Genomic DNA, 21,335 nt, shown 5'->3' on the forward strand with positions numbered 1-21,335 from the left:
CAGCATGCTGTAGTTGATGTGTCCCTGCATGTCATCTCTTATTTGTGCATTGTTCCCGGCGTCTGTCATCACGTTTATCTGAATCCAGAAGGGTTCGTGTTTTTAATTATCATAATTTTCTATTGCGTGGGGGGAGGTTAATTTTAGCTTTCTTGGAGGTTATCAGATGTGCATGGTCATAACTTTGCACTGCGATTAAAACTCGTCCATGTTAAACCATTTTCCTTACTCCTCTTCATCCCCGATGGGACACGAGGTTTGTGTGGCAACTATCCGCATTAAAAATGCATTAAAAATGCATTAAAAATGACTGTAGTGTGGCATCAAAGTTAGGGTTCCTGAAGGCAGCTATTTAATAATGATACCAATGTGATTAAAAAGCACCGTGGTGCAGTGGATGGTGCTGAAGGTCACAGGTTCAAATCCATGAACGTCTTCAGTCAATGGTGTGGCGCGTGGCAGTTTTCAGCCATCAGGTGGCAGCAGCCAACCTACAAATGCGTCTTAAAATCTACACGGAAGCGGAACTTCGTCACTTCGTTTGAGTTGCATTTGTTTTGGCGAAGAAGAAAGTCGTAAAGTTAGGCAGAATTAAACAATGCTACTTCCGGGTTCTGTGCTTCACCTTTAAACCATTTCTTTTATATTAAATTAAAATTAAAAATAACACTTTAATACAATTATAATTACTATTTTATATTTACATTGTGATTTATCCTTAACGTGACATGGTCATATTTTTTGAAAACATACTTGTGCTTTTATTTTGAAGACAGAAGCGGTAGCTTTCGGTAGCATTTTAGCTAGCTGTGTTTACCTGACGCGCTGCCAAATCCGACAGTAAAATAACATTTGCCTAACGTAATCATGCAGTTAAGATCAATTGCCATGGCAACCCGAGGCGTCGGAAGAAGATAAGTTTTCCTGCCCGATCGGTGACTGGAGTCGGTCAAGCGGCTCCGCCATCGTTCGTCTGTGTGGAGGCTGGAGAGAAGCCACAATGAGCTCGGAGCACCAAAGCGACAGCGAGGACGCCGACGGGTCGCAGGACAGGCCCAACGGCGGCTCCGACAAAGAGGACGCGCCACAAATAGACGCGTCGGACGTGGACGATGACATCGCTCGAGTGTGCTCTCTTCTACCGCCGGAGAGCGGCGGGGAGCAGCCGGAACGCGTGTCGAGGTCCCCGCCGCCTCGGGAGCCGGAGCCCGCCTGCCCGTCCGGCCCCGCGCCTCAGACGGCGAGCGGCGGGGAGTCCGAGACGGACGGCCGGAGGGGGAACAGCCTGTTCTCGTGGTTGCGAAGCAGGACGATAAGACGAGGAGCGTTTGTGGACCCGGCTCGGGACAACTTCAGGACAATGACCAGTTTATACTGTTCCATGAACCCGGCTGTGGATTCTGTGAACCTGAGCACCCAGACCCACGGAGCAGTGTTCAACCTGGAGTACTCCCCCGACGGGTGAGGGGGCCACTTGCTTGTCTTTATAATTGATGTTAAACAGTGGTCTGCGTGGGTTTAATGACTATAGAATGAATGGCACTCATCATTTACACTAAAATCTAACCCTCTGACTGTACAGCAGATGCAGGATCTAAATCCTGCAGCCAGTTCAGGTCAAGCTGTGTCCAGTCTGGGTCAAAGAAATGAGGACTCGCTTCCCGCTTTGCTTTTGTCTGATGTGTGTGACGATGTCTGCTCAGGTCTGTGCTGACTGTGGCCTGTGAGCAGACTGAGGTCCTGCTGTTTGATCCCATCTCATCCAGACACATCAAAACCCTGACGGAGGCCCACGAGGACTGTGTCAACAATATAAGGTGCGTTTCTTCAGTCCCAAATAATCCAGGAGGGGTGTTATGTGTTAGCCGTACGACATTTTGCATCCACATTTCGGACTGGAGGCGAGGCATTGATGGTCGTTTAGATTCATATTTTCAGACTTTAATGGACATGTCCCCCCGACTGTCTGTGCCCTGCAGGTTTTTGGACAATCGCCTGTTTGCTACTTGCTCTGACGACACTACAATTGCATTATGGGATCTACGGAAGCTGAATTCCAAGGTGTGCTCGTTGCACGGCCACGCCAGCTGGGTGAAGAACATCGAGTACGACACCAACACTCGTCTCCTTGTCACGTCCGGATTTGACGGCAACGTCATCACGTGGGACACAAACAGGTTTGTGATTCTGTCTCTTTTGTCCTTCCCACCGAATAAACACCTGACAGCCACGAGAGCATCCCCTTTTTTTAACCAGAACTGCACGGCGTTATTCAAGAAATAAATCAGTGTTCGGTAACTGCGCCGCCCTCTGCAGGTTTACAGAGGATGGCTGCCCGCACAAAAAGTTCTTCCACACCCGCTACTTGATGAGGATGCGTCTGACCCCAGACTGTAGCAAGATGCTCATCTCCACCTCCTCGGGGTACCTGCTCATCCTCCACGACCTGGACCTCACCCAATCCCTCGAGGTGGGCAGCTACCGTATGCTGCGGGCGCGACGGACATCCCTCAGCTCAGGTCCGATCTCAGTTGCTCAGTTACCCGTGCTTCATATTATTTAGCAGATTTTTAATATGCTTTTTATTTAGAAATAAATGACATTTGTTTCTGAGAGCCTTCGTAAAGTGTAAGGCAAAACCCGCTGATTTAGAAGTCACATATTTGATGTAGAAAATCATCGCACAAAAAGCGCTAACCTGGGTCACACTTTGAGTCTTGAGTCGTGCCATCATAATATTACTGTTTTTTTCCATTGGGAAAGAGAATGATTTTTGACCCTTCTGTGATTTGGTAGACGGAGGCACATCGGCTTCCAGGCCTGGTGGAACTCCTCGACACGGAAATGATTCCAGCAAGATCCACCCTCACAGAGAAGGTCAGCAATCCCCATGAATAACAGACACCAGTTCTCCTCATCTGAAGTAATAAAGATGGACTATAAAGTTCTCCACACACACTTATTTTATTTTTTTGTAGGCCTTTCTCCCAGGAATAGCCTGGAGGTATTGACTCCAGAGATTCCCGGCGAGAGAGACAGAGGGAACTGCATCACGTCTCTGCAGCTTCATCCCAAAGGCTTGGCTACGCTCATCCGATGCTCCAGCAACATGGACGACCAGGAGGTGAGAAACGTTTAAATTCCATTATTCCACGTGTTTTTACCATTTCCATAAGGAACACTAAAATATTCTAAAACCATAATGGCGGTGAAGCTAATACTGTTAGCCGGCTGCCAGCTGAAGAAGGTGCATTAGATGCTAGCCTGTTTGAAGCTAACACTGTTGTCAGCCTGCTGAAGAATCTAACGTTACTTTGAACGGATCGGTGTCACTGCGGGACCCACTGTGTGACTTCTAACCTCCATTTTGTCCCTCCCTAGTGGACGTGCGTGTACGAGTTCCAGGAGGGAGCGCCCACCCGCCCTTTGGTCTCCCCCCGCTGCTCCCTCCGCCTCACCCACTACATCGAGGAGGCCAACGTCGGCAGGGGCTACATCAAGGAGTTGTGTTTCAGTCCGGATGGGAGGCTCATCTGCTCCCCGTACGGTTACGGCGTCCGCCTGCTGGCCTTCGACGAGAGCTGCGGCGAGCTGGCGGACTGCTTGCCCGTCCAGACCAGTTGCCTCAGGGAGATCCGCTCCATCTACTCGCACAGTGATGTGGTCCTCACCACCAAGTTCTCCCCAACACACTGCCAGCTGGCGTCAGGCTGCCTTAGCGGACGCGTCGCTCTTTACCAGCCCAAGTTTTAGCAGCGAGTCCCGTCAAAGAGCGACGCGCCGCGGCCCTGGGACCTGACGATCAGGGTTCCTGCACTTGACCCTGTTAAAGGCTTCAGATTGTGCAGCTACATGTTTTCAATGGTTTTAAACTCTTATTATCTAATATATATATATATATATATATGCAGATTTCAGCTGAAGGTTACGGCAAAAGTAAAAAAGAAGAATACTTCATCTGCGACTCCTTGGCTTGGAAAGTGGTAGGTGATGAAAGTTTTCTTACTCTGACTGAACTTCAAGGAGGAAAAGAAAGACTTTGGTGTCTTGTTTCTAAACTCCAAACCTTCAGGAGATGAACCAGTGGGAAACCAACCCCGCAGCTCATTTTCAGACTGACGATCAGCTTTGGTCTCCAGAGCAGTAAATAACCTATTTTGAGATTCAGTTCTTTCTGGAAAGAAAAAGAAAATGATGCAAACAAACGGTAATCTTTTCATTTCTGCGACACAAAAAATAAACATGCACTTATGTGTCTTCTCATGCCTTTCCCACAGGTGCTGCTTTTCTTCTCATACAATCTGAACTTTGACCCTCCCCACCAACTTAAGGACCTCGACATCAGCACCTTCCCTTTTACATGTTTGCTTTCTGTCTCCACCCTGTTTCCGCCATCGTGCCCTTTAGCTAGTGGTCTAGATTTTTAGCGGTTTTATTGGTGTATTAATGTTGCTGCCTTTTTCCCCACAGTATTTAATTCTATTCTCACTGTGTAGCTTCTCGGAGGCCACTTTACTACTTCCATTGGATCCAGATTTCTGCTCACAGTGTGAGGCTTTTCATCTTAAACCTTAAACACTTCACCACAAACCCAACGTCTGTCACTGTCTTTTGTCTTGAAAATGATTTCATAATTGCATCACATGGTTCCCCATTAAAATAAAAAAGGCTCGGTAACTCCTTGAAACAGTTAGCCGATGTAATATTTAGCAACCCGTCCTGAAACTAGCGTAAATACTGAAGATGCCGGGGATTACTTTGCAGAATGTGCCGCAGTATTCCCAGTCACAGCACAGTCTGTATGGAATTTATTTGGGGATGAATAAACCGATTTGCACATGCTTGTTTATGTACATGTGTTCATGAAGGAATGACTGAGCTGTAAGGTACAGAGCTATAGCAGATTTGGCCCCACAGGCGATACGGATTAGTCCTTTAATCGTTATTATTCACTCTTTCGGTAACAATTTGTGGCTAAAGTTGCCTTGTTTGTTTAACCATTATTGGATTAAAGTGTTGCCAAGAATCACATTGTACCTCATTTTTGGCTTTTTTGAGCCCTATGTCACATTCTCATTTTTACAGTATTGTCATTTTTTACCTCTCTTGATTTCTTTGACTGTCTAGCATCTGCAGTGCTTTTGTATTTTCAACCACTGTAGTGTAGCTTGACACGCGTGGTCAGACACCACAGTAAACTAGACTGAATGCAGAATAGATACGAGCATACCCTACTATGCATATCATCCTTTATGAAGATCCTTCTCTTATTTATATAAGGTGATGCTGTGTGTGGCGCTTTCAGATGCCAAAATATGTTTTGCTTGGAAAACGCAGTGCAAATCCTCTGAATGGTGAACTGAAAGCTAACGGTGCTTATTATGCTTTTTTTTATGTTTCTGATATGTGGCAAAATCATAATTTATTTGATTAAAAAAACTGATTGGGGAATTAGCTTTGTTGTTGGATGTTAGATGAGCAGATTGATCAATGTGCTGATCAGTTAGACGAGCTCGCTTGTTGCAGAACCTGGTTGAGCTCCTTTTGCTCTCCTTACTCTTTGGCGTTTGAGTCCAGAATTTCGCTTCTATGTTTTGCTTTTATTCACACACGGGAGAATTGACCACCTCTTCGGCTATCGGTCTTCCCCAACCCATAGAACATTTAAAATGGTCTTATATCTCAAATATTTGAAGTTACACAGTTAAGGTTACAAGGTGTGATGTCGTAACTCAAAGCTCAATGTTACTGTGTGGCTTTCAGCAGGTTGTGCCTCCGTTAACTCCTGAAAATGTGCACATTTTCTCAAATGGGGCCATTTTTTTCTTTTATTTCAGTTCTTTTATAAACTTGTTTTTCTGGAGTTCTTCTTCCTGCTCTGGAATAACTAATTCCGTAAGAGAGACATTAAGAAAATACTATTAAATGTTAAATTTATTTATTAATTGAATGCTGTATATTCAGTGCTTTTAATTTTGCTTATATTCACAGAAGGAACGTGTGTTCTTGTCACTTCAGATTCATTTTTATGAATTTGTTCTGTTGATTTGGGTTTTAATCTGTTCCTGGAGGAGGGAATGTAAAACATGTATGCTAATTTCCTCCTGCTGTTGTTTCCCGAATGACAGCACATCAAGGAATCCCAGCAGTTCCATGAAAATGCTACTTGTCACTGAAATAAAAGATTCAGCTTCTTTTGCACTGATGTTCCGAGTTCAATATTTCTTTTCTAGTGTTTTTTAATTATTATATTCCACGCATGGACAGACGACCATGAGGTGGCAGCCAATTCATTAGTAAATCCTGCAGCTACCCAAACCACTGATACACAGGCTGGGGACCATGAGCCCTAATGTAAAGAATTTTGAAATCCTGTGTCTTTTTCTATAATGTGCTATAATGAGGATTAATATAACAGTTTCCTTGAGTTTCAGAAGCACAAGTCAGTCATTTTATTTGAGATTTTATGGTCCATTTGGACTTACCGGTAAGTCAAATTAAAGAATTGACAGGTTTATTAAAAAAAAGGGCATGTCATATATCAGACCAGCTGACATTTAAATCCTCAACTCATTATCAGCATCATCATCTTAAAGACTGAATAAAACAACTAAAGTGAATGCCTGTCTACAAATGTAGAATCTCTGTTCAGTTTGGATCCTTTTCTTGAGTATCGTCCTCTAAGTGTTTGTGTGATTGTCGTGACCTTAAAGGATCAGTCCACCCTACTGGATTTTTCAATACGCTATTTACCTCAATCAAAGAGGTTATTTTTTCATCTGTGTACTTGACATATTTCCACAAGGATGGAACATGAGTCAGCAAAAGCAAATTAAACTTTGGAGCGGCCCATTTTCCCCTAATTACAGAAAAACTGCTGAAACTATTTCCATCAAAATTTGTGGAGGGCTCTCCCACCCCTCGTCCTGTCTGCTATCATGCTCTTCGGGCACGGGAGGATCGGATCTTTCTTGCCAGCCACAGCTGTTGATGCCGCTCCCGCTGACTCTCCCGGCGACGGTTGATGACCTTCGTGGTGGCGCGAAGCATGCGGAGCCTTAGAGCGCGGAGGCGCAGCTGGAGGTCCTGGGGAATCTTGCCTCCATTTGCCCGAATCGCCTTCAGCCTCTCAATGGGTGTTTTGATCAGGGAAAAGTCACAGATGGTGGCACGTGGCTCCATTCCAACACGGCACTGACGCACGGAGGGAAAGTAGCCCTCCGCCCAAACCATCACCTTGTACTCGCCAGGGTTCAGCAGGCGCCAGTAGTCCCCGCCCGCAGCTGAGGAATTACAAATGACATGGAAGCAAAGGTAAGGATTAATTGTCTTTTGTCAAACCTCGAGTGGTTCAAATCTAATCAGTCATTTTGTTCTACAGTACATTAAAGACCTGATCGGATGTCATGGTCGTGGTCTTCCACCTTGATTACGGCATCTGCTATTCCCTGTTTGGTCAACTTGTCTCTGACCACACCCTTGATGCCTCTGTGAATCTTAGGGAACCGAGGTAGAAATACAATTGTTAACAACTCGGGCTGGCGATGACTTTCATGACTTTCTTCAAGCAGAAGGGGGCAGACGTTTCTGACCAACCTGCTCCATGTAAATCAGCAGAGATTCCTTGTTGTTCTCCCACTCGATGGGAAGCTCGCTGGCATGAGGAAACTTGTCACAGGACAGTTCCACCGTCACCTCGAAGCAGTTGGCGTGCAGGTAACTGAAGTCATTCATGCCTGTGGAAAATGCACAAGTACTTTAGACAGTCATGCAAATAAAAAGAAGGATTTCATCACTCAAAGATCTCGCCGGGCCCTCTCACTGCCGGGGACGGTGTGCCAGGCCCCGCCGTTGATGATGTTGTTGTATTGCTGAAAGTCGTCGTAGTGGCACATGCGGCGGTTGGCGTTGGCCATCACCAGGTTGGTCGAGGCGTAGACGCTGGCCAGCCAGCGGAAGAAAGCGTTGTCTGCTGTGGGAGTGTCTTCCTGAGGGGCCCAATCCCGCGTGCAGTCAAAGGGATACGAGACCACCAGCTCTCCCCCATGGAGGTTCGCACTGAGCACAAAGGGGATATCCTGCATCCAGCTGATGACGGCGCGAGTCTCTGGTGCAACCTGGCAGAGGGTAAGACTTTAGATTCAACACATAAATGCGTTCAATTCTCCTTGCATGCAGAATATTTGATTTTAGTTCGGGCCAAAGTGCAAGGATGATGAGTCGATCCCATCTAGTGGTGCATAAACATGTGTTCGTCATCATTTGTGCTCTAAGTTGAAGATGGATATCCTGCCGGGCGTCATCTGTTTTTCATTTGGTATGTATTCGGACCGGTTATCAGGCAGCTTATGGTTTCGGAAGTACCTGCCCAGTAATGTCCGTGTCACTACAGTTCCATGAAGGAATGAGTTTATGAGATACAATTAAAAAAAAGAATCAAACAAAGTGGAAAAAAAAACCTCTCATTCCTCATGTCGCCATTTACATCAATGGACAATCAATATGCATTTAAAGAGCTGGACTTTAGCTCAGAAGTCACAATTTAGTCTTAAAAAGGATGCAAATAAATCAGAATGCATCTGTACAGATTTATTTTATGCTGGCTTTTGCTTTTCTTTTAACCCTTTAAGCTAAATCCATGCCTCCTTCAGTCTGGGGGAATGTTGCTGTGCTATTTATAACTCACAAGAATGAGTTTATAATCATCAAACATTCCTTTATGTTTCTGTGGGTGGATCTTTTTCTTTCTTTTTTGGTGTGTTCTTTCTTTAGCTTCTCACCATTGCATCTTCCTTGGTGTAGTACTCCGGAATGGGGATGTAGTGGTTGGAGGCCTTGGAATTTTCGGCTGCTGCCGTCTCCTGAGCGTCCCACATGATGTTGTTCAAGTCTGGAAAGTTGTGATTCAGGTCAATCCCTTCAAAGGTGTACCGTCCTTCAGCCCACCCGGCCAGTTCTGAGCCCTGCAGCAGGCCAGACAAGCAGAAACAGAGTTAGTGACTACAAAGGGTAAACGGATTCATGCATGACGGACAACAGAGCCCAAGGAACCTTTTACCATATCTTTACCTTATCTGGTATTTTATTAGTTGCCTGGCTGGCTCAGTCGGTAGAGCATGATACTCTTAGTCTGAGGGTCACGGGCTAAAGCCTCACGTTGGATGAAGCATCCTAATCTCGTTGTATATCCACTGACTATGCAATGACAATAAAGGCTTTCTAGCATGCTTTTTGGCAGCACGGTGGCAAATGGTTAGCTCTGTCGCCTCACAGCAAGAAGGTACTGGGTTCAAATCCTAACTGTGTGGCGTTTGTATGTTGTCTCCCACCTCCAAAAATATGCAATTTAGGTAAATTGGCTACCCCAAGTCCTGATTCATAATTAATCATTGCTTATTTTTGACCCAAGTGTCAAAGAGACCCGGAATGGAAGTCAGCTTGTCATGAACTCTTGTGTTAGAGCTCATTGTTGCCCTGCGTGGTCTGAAAATACTCTGGGCAAGTCAGCAATGTGTAGATTTGTCGGACCTTTTGGTCAGGTTTTTGTCAGTGAGTGTCACATATTAAACCTCCACTAAAACAGGACTTTCCTTTTTCACTCACCTTCTCATAAGCTTCTTCATATCCGTCAGGGTTCATGGAGGGCAGGAGGTGGATTCGTGTCTCAGTCACCAGTCGTCCGACGCGCTGGTTGCCCTTCTTGTATTCTTTACATAAGAACTGCATGAGGTTGAGGACCAGCTCTCGGCCAAGAACCTCATTCCCATGCATCCCCGCCACGTAGCGAAACTCCGGCTCACCTGCCAAGAGGAACACTCTGCGTTTTCAATTTACTTGCCAGCGAATAATTTCTAAAGCTTAAAAACTGAAAATTAAGAACATGTGCAGTGCCGGCCTCAGTTGGAAATCAACTGTAGATCCCGTAAATAATCGCATTCATGAGAGTGAGACTGTTTCTGAGCTAGACAGGAAATCTGCTTTTAATTTATTGAAACCTTGTGGCTACAAAACTCCACATCTGAAGGCAAGTTCTCAAAGGAATCTGTCTCCGATTTGGGTCTGTCTCCAATTTAAGCCCGTTATCAGTCTGTTTACAGAGTGAAGCCTCCTCTGCATGACCCATTTCCCAGTGCTGAGGGGTACGACCTGTACAAACACTGCAGGATGTTGAACTGGGCCTCGGGGGGGGGGGGGGGGGGCTGGCTCACCGGAGTGTTGAAGCGCTCTTACCAAGTTCATGTTTGCTGGGGTTATCCGAAATCACCATGACATACATCTTGAGACCCATGTAACTCTTCCCGATGGTGTAGACGTGGGTGATGTCCGGGCACTCGTCTGTCACGGACTTCATGAGCTTCAGGGTCAAGAGCAGAGGTTGTACAGAAAGTCTTTAAAGGGTTAAACTTGAGGTTCTGGGGAACTCTGCACACTGTTGAAGAGCCGTGCCTGTCCTGACTCACTAACCTTTCTCATCTCTTTGTAGTTGTGGTGTCTGAAGTCCAAAGCGTCCTTTGACGGCGGGTCTTGGAAGCCAGCTGGGTTTACGTGGGGAAAAAGAGCATTCATTATAAAGCCGCACTTTCAAATGAATCAGGATAGTTCTGCACTGTTGCACAGCCACCAACCGTTAGCACGACAGCCCAGGATCTCAGCCCGGAGGCAGACGGTGCCGTTGGGATACCAGGTCTGAGGGTTGATGCGGATGTAGCGGGCGACCGTGGGAACAGGGAGAAGTCCAAGCACTGGAGTCTCTGGATTCTGGTTCCCTATAAAGATCTGACCGGGTTTAGAGCCGAATTATGTTAAATTGTTAGACTAAAATGTAACTGAAAGCATGATTGACCGCATTTTAACATGCTAAGAGGATTTGTTCAAAGCACCGCTGCCTCGGTAGAGTCTCATGGAGTTGATAACTCGGTATAGATCTGACTCTACTGCAAAGAAATATTGGTTTCACCTCCAGCGGTTTGGACAGAGATCAGATTTATTCCAATTTCTTGCTTTGCCTTTGTCTTTTTCTCTCTTTACTTTTATGTTCCCAATCCTATTTCATTATGAATCAACCAAAATAAAATCTGTTTTCTATCTGTGCGTGGTTTACCAGTCACATTAGATGCATTCCTCATATCGGAGTACACAGAGAACTGTTCTTACTGTTTCTTCGGTCCCATTCATGCTGGTCTTCCACTTCACAGTGTCGTTACTCAGCTGGACTTTGTAGGTGTGAACCCAGTCCCAACTACAATGAAGACCAAGAGGACAGGAAAGGACTATTTTAAAGAATCCAACACCTCGAACGTAATGATTTTGCCAGAAATAAAAGCCAAGAAATAACTACTTTGCTTCATTTTAAGCAGCTGATGTCCATTTAAGGCTGAAGCAAACACTATTCAGACATCACTCCTGATACTACCTGACCTCCAGATGGAGTTTCGGCCCTGCAGGATGACTCCAGTGAACAGCATGAGGTGGAGGGCATCCACCTCAAGCCACTGGTCCCTGTTCTTATACGCAGCGCACCAGGCTCCATCGTACATGTCGCCGTCGTGTATACCGGACTGAAAACACATTTAAAGGAGACGTTTTTACGCAACACTTTAAAACTCCTAACCCCTGGTCACGCTCAGCTCCTCCTCCTCTGATGCATTGCATAACCTTTTGACGTAGACGCTCATGGTAAAGTAATTGCTTACAGACTGCAGACCATTGGCTGCAGACTGTGAGGCAGCCGGCCGGGGTTTTGAAGAGCTCTGTTAGCTCCATATTTTACAGGCTCGCTACTGTAATCTTATTGTAGTGGTACTTTTACGTTCAATTAAAAACAATTTGGTATTTTACTCCCATAATTTAAAGATAAAAACTTATTCTGTTCTTGAATTAAACATTTAATGAAATTTGTCATTCAAATGCTTCTGAGGATGAATTGTTGTAACTTTGGTAAAACTTTCAGTGTTTAATACTACTTTAGCTTATGACTAAATACCCCCCAAAAAATCTATTTACCTTCCCATACCTCAGCCATACCTTGTGTTTTGCGCTTACTAACTTATGAAGGCATCAACATTCAGCTGACCCAGATAGACCAACCTGGATATTGAGCCTCCCCCTGTGGGGGCCCAGACCCATCCGCTGAAAGGAGGACGCTTGGATCTGGCTGTCGTCGACCCGCAGCGACTCCATGCCAAGGGGAGGACATTCTGGTGGGAAAAGTTCAAAACAACAAGCAGATAAAACCTTCTTTGTTTTGTGCCTGTGCTCATCTGGAGATGTTAGAGCTCTCCTTGGTTTCCCTGAGTAAGCAAAGCCATGGCTGACATTATAAAAGGTCCCAGCAGTAACGTGGACTATCTAATCATCTGGGGTCAGTTCTGGGGAAGTTTGTGAGGCCCTGGCTAAAGGAAACTGCAGACGCGTGAATTCAACGAGGGGCTTGAAGGTAATTTGAGACCAAGTTGAAGGTGCCGAGAGAGAGAAATCTTTCTCAAGGCAGGCAGAAGAGAGTTAAAGCTGCAGCTTATTTTACACAAACACTAGTCTGTTTAAAAAGAAATGACAAATTACAGCTTTTTACAATCCAAATGTTTGCAGAGTAGTCACTCAGTTTATTAGAATGGATCCACGACAAAACCAGTCCTCTTAATTCTAGCGTGGACGTTTATCAAATAGGAACATTTGTTAATTTCATTTTTAGGTGTCCATAAATGTATTTTCAATGTATTTTAGTTTGGGACTGTTTTCAATTACAATTATTTAAATTATTAATTACAAATGTGCACATTGATGCCTTGATGCTTGTAATGCAGTATTAAAACATGTATGAAGCTGTTCATTGGTTTACATTAAGTATATTTTGTCCTTTTTTCCTCTTATCTACTTTAGGTCATTGAATGCATCGTGGATTACTGCTCTCCTCGTCTTACCCAGTCGTGCTGTCTCATCTGTCTTTTTGCCATCTGTTTCTTCTTTCTTTTTGATCTCGTCTTCTCTGTCCTTGCTGGTGTCCTTGGGGTCCTGTTGAACAGTGCTGGTGAAGAACTCAGAATTCGCTGGAGTCGGTTGCTGTCGGCTGGTGACTGTTGTCGTGGTGATGTTGTATGAAGTTTCTGCAGCATCCACTGACGCTGCCTCGACGAATCCAGTCAGAAAAATCACTGCAGCCAAAAAGCATAACGACTTTTCCATCTTTGCCTTCTTCTGCAGAGTGGGGGAAGAAACTTGACAGGGCCAGACCTCCATCCACATCTCCCCTCCCCCCTCAATCCCACCGCCTTGTCCTTTTAAATCCTACCTCCTCCTCCTCCTCCTCCCCATCTTCCTTAAATCCTAAACAAAGTCCAGGGGGAAAACCATGATTCATTAAAACATTAATTGCTGTTTATTTAAAGATTATGATGATGAATATATTTATTAGATAGAATGTTAGAGTACAAGTACAGTCACACAGCAGCATGTATTACAGTACAAATCTGTATGATCCGTCTCATATCCTCCACAACAGACGATATACCTCAGTGTAAGCTCAACTGTATTTGAATGGAATGGTATTATTACTGAACAGCCAGTTTTGTGCCACTGAATCCACAAGTTTACCTTTACAATCCCCCTTCTGTTTAGTGGCACAGCTTGTAAATGTTATTGTCAATCTGCAGAAATGGCTGTTTCTGTTCTTCTCATATCCCTGTTAACAAGGTCTGGCGGTTATAAATGTCTGGATCCAAAAAACAGCATACCGTAAATGATAAGAGACATATATCCTAATATAAATCCTGTAACTCTCCAGCAATATTGGGACTATTTCCTAATACAGCTGACGTTTTCTCTTTGGTTTAAGCATCAGAGTTGATGTACACTCGGCTTCTTGCCATTTCAGATCCCTCAGAGCAGAGTGTTTGGACACGATGACATTTTATTTTTCTTAAGTTCTCACTCCCCACTAGAAATGATGAATAAGCTTCTGTGGAAATGAGAGCTGTGCAGAACTTCAGAGAAAGGAGAACAGCTTGAACATGTTCGATGATGGTGGGGAAAATTGTAACACCCACACAGAGAAACCACTTTATATTTCCTGCAACAAATTATGTGTTTATCACCATTTAACCTATTGTGATTCATTTATTGCTGAGTTTTCTTTAAAGTAGGATTGATCACAATTAAACCTAAAAACTTTGGTTTTAATGAAATAACCATGCATTGTGATGAATCCCAAATGGACAGTCTTTTTCTTAACTTATCCCCCATCGATAAAACAACACAAAGATTGGACGAAAATTAAATTTCCAATAATGTCACAGTAGTGTTCAACAACACGAGGATGATGTCACTGCTGTGGACCACGTGTGTCCACCCACAATGTCATAACCAAAATCATTCCACTGGACAACACCTGTAATTACTGATTGTGCAAAATGTTGAATAGTCAAGTTGTGCAATTTGATTTATTGTTGCTGCTTTTCTTATTTACCTTTATTTTTGTTTACAAGTTAAATTCAGATAACCATTAAAACTCAATTATTAATAAAGATAAAGGCTATTATTTTCCTGTGCCTAATCAAATTTGCAAAGAAACACAATCGTGCGTCTGTAGTAGTAGTAATAGTAGTAGTAGTAGTAGTGATGGTACAAGTCATCACTTTTATTTTGAAATCAAGAACACCCGATTCTGATTGGTACATGTGGGAATGACGTAGTAGGAAATGGCCACGCAAGCGAGCAGAATCATAACATTGCATGATAAGTCTTTTTATTCGTCTCTGTCTTTGTAATTCGAGCCCTACGGTTCCCATTTTCACTGCACCTACTTCTAACTATCTCTGACAAGCGGGTTACAGAGAAACTGAGTTATTTGGCATTAAGTGTGATGAAAACATGTCGCTGATAGCTGGGAAAGCTAACAAGCAGCACCAACTAGCTAGCAAGTCGCCGTTCGGCTCTCATGTCTGCCACTGTGCGAAGTAGGTGAACTATTGTCACTTTAAATGTGCTGAAGGATGAAAATAGTTGTTATTAACATATTTGAAATTAGAATTTAACTTCTGGCCTCAAGCGTTAATGTATAATATATGTCAAAGCAGGACTTTAAAGCTAACGAAGGGCCTAGTTGCGTTTTGAATCCACACAGACATGGACTTTTCTGTGTGTGTTTTTGTTCAGATGACAAGAAGACGAATAAAACAAAGACACACTTAGCTAACAGCATGTGACCTACAAGCCCTCTGCTCATCGAAAAGGTTTCAAAGATGCCTCGTTTGGAAGAGCTGGCCAACGTTGCCCTTCGGGTTCCCAGCATACTGCTGCTGGACCTGTTGTATAAATGTGACATTGAAGGATTAACGGATCACCTCAAGGCCAAAAATGAAGACATGCTCTTCAAATACAAATATGTGATCTGGAACATGTACTATCTTGGTAAGTAGGCATGTGATTCTTTTCTTATGCAATCTTTCATCAGGCTTCAGCTGTTTCTTCTGGTTTTATTTAACATTTAAAATGTACATTTTGCTGCTTTTATGTGATGTTAGCTGCAGATCTCCAGATCTATCTGGAGAGTGTTGCAGAGCCATTGATTTGTCTGGAACAAAGTCAGTCGTCTTCTGATTTCTCTGTCTGACAGGTTTTAGTGTCAATGTTCAGAAGATATGCAGCTTGTGATAAATAGAACTATTTAATCATGAATCTGAAATGGTTCAACCAAAATATTATGTAGTATTAACAATGCAAAACAGGTTTTACCTGCTATTCTGGTCTCTAGAAACAACAGTGAATATACAGTAAACCTTTCTATTTGCTTAAACCAGTCGAACAAAGTACAGCTTTCAAAGCTGCACCGTACAGCAGTTCCGGTTTGCATATGTGTCCATTTTGTGTGCCTATTTTGGCGTCTCTTTACATCCCAGCAGGTTTTCACGATCTTCACTCATTGTTTCATTAGATAAAACAAGCTTTCCCATTTGCCTTCTAGGACATCTGGTCAATGTGGTGGTGCTGGTTTTGCCGCTGCGACACATCGTAACGCTTTACCTCCATATCCTCGCTGCCCTTTTGCTCTACATGGGACATCAGATTTCTAAGTAAGAAGCACTCCAGTTTCTGCTCCTTCTTCTTCCTGTACCAGATCAGTTTCCGCTCTAACGAGGGACGACTGCACTCAGAGCCCATCCTAAAGAGAATCCTGTGTAGATGCCATGGTTGTTTGCTGCTCACTTGCTGGTGAAATTATTACTTTAAAAAGATCAATCTTATTTGGATAGAAATAAAGTGATACAACTAAGAAATAAACAAGCATCAGTGAAGTATAATATTTTGAAAACATCATCACGTTCTAAATGGCAGAATAGAGTTCTTGGGATAGTTGTGACAACGCAACTACACTTCACTCGTGGCTATTTCCTATTAAGTAACGCACAAGCGCTGTTATTTTGTGATGTTGGTTTTAATGTTACACTGCTCTCTACTGGCCAGGGGTGCATACTACAGCCTACAAAAAAGATGTTTACATAAAATTCTAAATGTGTTTTGTGGTTTATTTTGCAGGGACTACGTTAGAGAGGAGCTGCAGTACGACTATGACGGAGCGGCGTACCTTGATTCTCTGGCCTTCAACAGATTTGTCTCTGCGATGACGAGTCAGTCTGGAAACTTCATATATAAACTGTTTCCTTCTCGCAGGTTTTCATAGGAGTTCACAGTAAATAAGCTGCAAATCATCCTCTTGACATACAGTTCTAGACTTTAGACTTGGGAAATCATCATCGGTTATGTCTTGTGTAAAACCTTTAAGTCACAAATATTTTACCTAACGTTTTCGTATCGTTGAAATCTTTGTTGTCTAAACATTTTTGAAATGACTATCTGTGCAGGTCAGATTATCCTCAGCACGCTGTGCGCCTTCCTGATGAAGACGAGGAAGGTGTGGTTGTTCTCTGCTCACATGCTTCCCCTGCTGGCCAGACTGTGCGCTGCTCCTCATGCCACCCTGGTGGCCGTCGACACTTTCTCCATGGGGCTGACGGGAGCAGGAATCGCCGTGTTCCTCCTCTCGCACCTCTTCATGCCGTATCGCCTTGCAAGGGCTTGCTATTCAGAGCTGCTGCAACACGAGGTAAAATCTCTGTGGGGATTTCACCTATTTTTTGAGTTTCATAAAACTAAATCAAGATTGCATTTAAGGCGCATTTATGTTTTCTCTGTTCATGCATGAAATGAGTTTATTTCTCTGTCACACACTATTAAAAATATGTTGTCTGCTCCTCTCACATGTCTACCTCTTGCTGTTTGTTATCGGTGAAGCACTGTGTCGTGTTTTTTACGCCTCTCATCGTGTCCCTGTCTTCCCGTCCTTTAGGCGATTGAGCTCTATAGACTTCTGGCGGTGGGACTCTCTCTCTGGAACCAGTTTGCTGTCCCAGTGCTTTTCACCGTCTTCTGGTTTGTTCAGTTTGTTGTGCAGCTGTACTCTAACACCGTATCTGGCGACGCCTCAGCAGGCCATCAGGGAATCGTATTCTTCCTGCTCACTAGGTGTGATGACATTATGTAGATTGTACACAGGATATCTTTGTGTGTGTTTGTATCTAATTCTGTACTTGTGGTAATTTATTGAACAGTGTCTCTGAATGTTGTGCCACGCCGTACTCTCTTCTGGGTCTGACCTTTGTGGTGTCCTATCTTGCTCTTGGATTACTCAACCTATGCAAGTTCTATCTGGGAGGTTATGAAGCCATTCAGAATGAGAACGTCATGCACAGGTGAGCTTTTGCTCTGGTTTTCAACCTTCTGGTTCCACTTTTCACAGAAATCCTGAAAAAAAAAATCATCTCCAAGGTTTTTCTGATAAATAGGGAAACAGAATATCCATATTGGAAACAAATATGGAAGCAAAAATGGGAGGGACAGACGGCTAACGGTGGCTATGAGCCGATTTGCCAGTTTCAGGGACATTCTTCATTTTGTTTTAGTTGCTTTAAGTATATTTGCAGCTAATAAAAATGTATTTTATTGGAAGGATATTGGCGTACCCACGTCCTATAGAGTCCAGCAAACGTTGCAGATGTCCTAGAACAAAGTACATACTATGAATCTAGGATGATTTACCTCAGTAAAACGTTAGCTGTGAAATTCCCTCCCTTTGTTTTATTCACTTACCGGTACGCAAACCTTGTGATTCAGAGTGGAAAGTTGAGCGCTTTCTTCCAGCAAATTCAAACAGTCCATTTTAATTGAATTAAGTCTCAATCCTAATCCCCCCCCCTAAATATTCTAAATGATCTGGATCCACTCCCAATTTAACAGATTCATGAAAAGCCGTGATTCATCGGAGTTCTATGTTTCTTCACCACAGAGGTGTGACCGAAGGCATCACTCTGCTCCTGCTCGCTCTTCAGACGGGCCTGTTAGACATGCAGGCACTGCAGCGCACCTTCCTCCTCAGCATCATCCTCTTCATCGTGGTGACGTCAACCCTGCAATCAATGATTGAAATAGCAGATCCCGTTCTTCTGGCTCTCGGTGCGTCCCGCAACAGGTAACAACAATAGCCAGGAAAAAGATTTCTGTTAAGTGAGGCACAAAACAAGTTTGCATTTAAGATTTATTAAGATATTCTAATTGTTAGTTTTAATAATGTTTCTTCTTTGCCTTCTAGGAGTGTGTGGAAACACTTCCGCGGCCTCAGTATGTGTCTGCTTCTGTTGGTTTTCCCCATTTTTATGGCATATAAAATCTCCCAGTTTTTCCACATGGACTTCTGGCTTCTTATACTGGTTTCTAGCTGCATATTGACGTCCCTTCAGGTAGGAATATAGCTTTATGCCGTTCTTATGAAACGTTCCGCACAAGTTTGAAGACTGTAATCGATGATTATTCTGCTCAGGTTACCGGCACGCTGCTGATCTACTCCCTGTTCATGGTGGAGCTGTTTCGCAGTGACCCAATCGAGAGCCTGGATGAAGTGATCTACTGGGTGAATGCAGTCAGCAGGGTCCTGGAGTTTTTGGTGGCTCTCTGCGTGGTGGCGTATGGCACCTGGGAGTCGCTGTTCGGCGAGTGGAGCTGGATGGGCGCCTCCGTCATCATCATCCATTCATACTTCAACGTCTGGCTCCGAGCTCAGTCCGGCTGGAGGAGCTTCCTGCTCCGACAGGAGGCAGCGAAAAAGATCAACTCCCTCCCCAGAGCCACGGCGCAACAGCTGCAGCAGCACAACGACGTCTGTGCCATCTGCTTCCAGGTTAGTTTCACAGTTTCCACGTGGCGATTGTTTAGACAGAAAGCTCATTGGGTAGAACGTGTTGGTCCTGTATTTCCAGTCATTTGGTCATTCCTCCGCTCATCACTAGCTTGTTACATACAGGAAGTAGTTACTGATGGGATGCGAAATGTTAGCTCTGCCATTTCCCCGTTCTTTAGTGTTGGAAGTTGTAAAGATCAATCAAGTGGTTAAACATGTATTTATGGAACACGTGTCAAACAATTTGCACACCTTTCAAATAGCTTTACACGGGATAGGATGAGATTTCATTTCTTTCACCGCTACGATACAACAGCTGATGAAGATGCGGACTGATTTCAAATTGTACATTTGGAAAATTACATTATCATTTTTTTTGAAAGGTAGGCAGTGATCATACATATTCGTTCATATTGTGCATGTACAGCACATTCATTCAGTAAGTCATACATAATGCATAATGTGTTTTAAGACCAGATCATAATGTCTTTTCTGACAGGAAATGACCTCTGCTGTGATCACATACTGCGGACATTTTTTCCACGCCAACTGTCTCCGCAAGTGGCTGTATGTGCAGGAGACCTGCCCCATGTGTCACCAAACAGTCCGACCCACCCCGTCAGATCAGAGCCATGCTTCAGGTGATGCTCCGGTGGGTCCAAATCAGGCGGACACGGGGCCAGACCTGCTTGATCAAGAAGATCAGACCAGTGCCACATCTCCGGAACAGGAAGCTCCTGATCCCTTTGGGCCGCACAAGGATACGGAAGACTGCGGAGGTGGAGACCACGGGACAGAAGATAAAAATGAACCAGTCGAAGGTCTTCTTTTTAGCTCCAGCGGAGACTTTGTAGGATTTGCCAGTCCAGCATCGACCTTTACTTCAGGGTCCGTTTCTGGTTCCCATTCCCCGTTGGGTCAAACGTCTTCTACCTTACTAGATGACAAGAGTGTCGAGGATTCGCCGCTGCCATCGACTTCTAACGCCACGACTGAGAACACGCCGAATGGCCAGCGTGACTCTAACGGCGCCAAGTCGGAAGTTTCCGTCTGTCCTACAGTTTCAAAACACAGTGATGATGAACACGACCGTTGTGACGGGACTCTCAAGTCAAGTAACGGCCTTCATACAAACCGTAGTACCAGTCAAACTGCTGAGTCGTGTGTTATAAGATGTGCCAAAAGCCAAACGTCAGTCAAATCATGCAGTGAAAACTCAGAACTCTCAGACTGCTGTGACGATCCACAGACTTTAAATGATAACGGATCATTATCAGATTCGTATGGGCCCGATGAAGTAGAAACCAGCCCACTGATCCCCCAGCTGTCCACCTCAGATGCCTCCTTTTCTCGCACATAGAGTGAGCGGCGGCCCGCATCAGTGCCTTGAAGGGTTGTTAAAGGGTGAACCTCCATGCTGGGGAATTAAGCACATTTGCCTTGTCTCTGTAAAGGGATTGCTTATTAAATGTGCTTCAGTTCAAGAAGCAAAACGTATCTGGAGTGAATATAGACCCTGAACTGTTCTGGATTATACGGACATTGATTGATCTAATTCTCAGAAATCATGTGCTACAAGGAAAGAGTTATATTGTGGAAATATTCTAGCAGGTTACAAGTAAAGATGTTTACTTGTAGAATTAAGCAACATTAAATTTTCTCCACTTTGTAACCTGGTGGTGCTTTTTTGGGGGGTTTGTTTTTCAAATAGCAATTTTGTGACGGCAAACAGGAAACGCTTCAAAAGTGGTCTTTTCATTAATGAGGAATCAGCCTTTTGTACTGCAAGTGTTCTGTTCCCCAGTATTAATATACTGCTGTCTACATGCACTGCATACTTTTTTTTTTTTTTAACTGTGATTTCTATACTAGTTAATAAATCATGATGATGGATGGTGAGATCTGGCGTCGTGTGTCAGTCTAACATGATTTGTGTAATCTCTTCCTAAGAGACGAGATGATTTGTCATAATATGTCTGCTGTGGGTTTAATCTACACTAAAATATAAAATGATACGAGTAGCACAACAGCCAAATTTCTGTGGATCCACCACGCTGTCACACGAGGTAGTTGTAAACAATGGTTGGAAAGCTTTGAATTAGATTTTGGA

At 44.0% G+C, this 21,335-nt stretch overlaps 3 protein-coding genes across 3 annotated transcripts; 2 read left to right on the plus strand and 1 right to left on the minus strand.

Annotated features, from left to right (window-relative positions):
• The first annotated feature begins 1,000 nt into the window (after positions 1-1,000).
• On the plus strand, positions 1,001-3,753 carry wdr32 (WD repeat domain 32). Its single transcript, XM_068752375.1, has 7 exons — positions 1,001-1,461; positions 1,704-1,817; positions 1,980-2,177; positions 2,317-2,519; positions 2,797-2,877; positions 2,979-3,124; positions 3,382-3,753. The coding sequence occupies exons 1-7, from the start codon at positions 1,001-1,003 to the stop codon at positions 3,751-3,753; spliced, it is 1,575 nt and encodes a 524-aa protein (XP_068608476.1).
• Positions 3,754-6,936: 3,183 nt separating this feature from the next.
• Positions 6,937-13,236, minus strand: cpxm1a (carboxypeptidase X (M14 family), member 1a). Its single transcript, XM_068751601.1, has 13 exons — positions 12,921-13,236; positions 12,088-12,197; positions 11,419-11,558; positions 11,155-11,239; positions 10,629-10,776; positions 10,465-10,547; positions 10,231-10,354; positions 9,604-9,800; positions 8,781-8,963; positions 7,823-8,117; positions 7,597-7,736; positions 7,394-7,496; positions 6,937-7,283 (listed from the first exon to the last, which is right to left on the minus strand). The coding sequence occupies exons 1-13, from the start codon at positions 13,234-13,236 to the stop codon at positions 6,937-6,939; spliced, it is 2,271 nt and encodes a 756-aa protein (XP_068607702.1).
• A 1,997-nt stretch (positions 13,237-15,233) lies between these two features.
• zmp:0000000662 (RING finger protein 145) lies at positions 15,234-21,124 on the plus strand. Its single transcript, XM_068751805.1, has 10 exons — positions 15,234-15,405; positions 15,959-16,067; positions 16,531-16,622; positions 16,857-17,098; positions 17,342-17,517; positions 17,604-17,744; positions 18,338-18,520; positions 18,641-18,788; positions 18,869-19,225; positions 19,725-21,124. The coding sequence occupies exons 1-10, from the start codon at positions 15,237-15,239 to the stop codon at positions 20,583-20,585; spliced, it is 2,478 nt and encodes an 825-aa protein (XP_068607906.1). The 5' UTR covers positions 15,234-15,236; the 3' UTR covers positions 20,586-21,124.
• Positions 21,125-21,335: the final 211 nt, after the last annotated feature.

The sequence above is a fragment of the Brachionichthys hirsutus genome, chromosome 18 (assembly GCF_040956055.1).
Source record: "Brachionichthys hirsutus isolate HB-005 chromosome 18, CSIRO-AGI_Bhir_v1, whole genome shotgun sequence".
In the NCBI taxonomy this organism is placed as follows: Eukaryota; Metazoa; Chordata; class Actinopteri; order Lophiiformes; family Brachionichthyidae; genus Brachionichthys; species Brachionichthys hirsutus.

Bases quoted from the DNA above. Each gene is read 5' to 3' on its own strand.
- zmp:0000000662 (XM_068751805.1), top strand. From the start codon at position 15,237: ATGCCTCGTTTGGAAGAGCTGGCCAACGTTGCCCTTCGGGTTCCCAGC. The intron at 17,745-18,337 runs GTGAGCTTTTGC...TCTTCACCACAG, and splicing joins AATGAGAACGTCATGCACAG to AGGTGTGACCGAAGGCATCA. The intron at 18,521-18,640 runs GTAACAACAATA...TTTGCCTTCTAG, and splicing joins CTCGGTGCGTCCCGCAACAG to GAGTGTGTGGAAACACTTCC.
- cpxm1a (XM_068751601.1), bottom strand. From the start codon at position 13,236: ATGGAGGTCTGGCCCTGTCAAGTTTCTTCCCCCACTCTGCAGAAGAAG. The intron at 12,198-12,920 runs GTAAGACGAGGA...TTTTCCCACCAG, and splicing joins AGATGAGACAGCACGACTGG to AATGTCCTCCCCTTGGCATG. The intron at 11,559-12,087 runs GTTGGTCTATCT...ATGTGTTTTCAG, and splicing joins GGGGGAGGCTCAATATCCAG to TCCGGTATACACGACGGCGA.
- wdr32 (XM_068752375.1), top strand. From the start codon at position 1,001: ATGAGCTCGGAGCACCAAAGCGACAGCGAGGACGCCGACGGGTCGCAG. The intron at 2,178-2,316 runs GTTTGTGATTCT...CGCCCTCTGCAG, and splicing joins ATCACGTGGGACACAAACAG to GTTTACAGAGGATGGCTGCC. The intron at 2,520-2,796 runs GTCCGATCTCAG...GTGATTTGGTAG, and splicing joins ACGGACATCCCTCAGCTCAG to ACGGAGGCACATCGGCTTCC.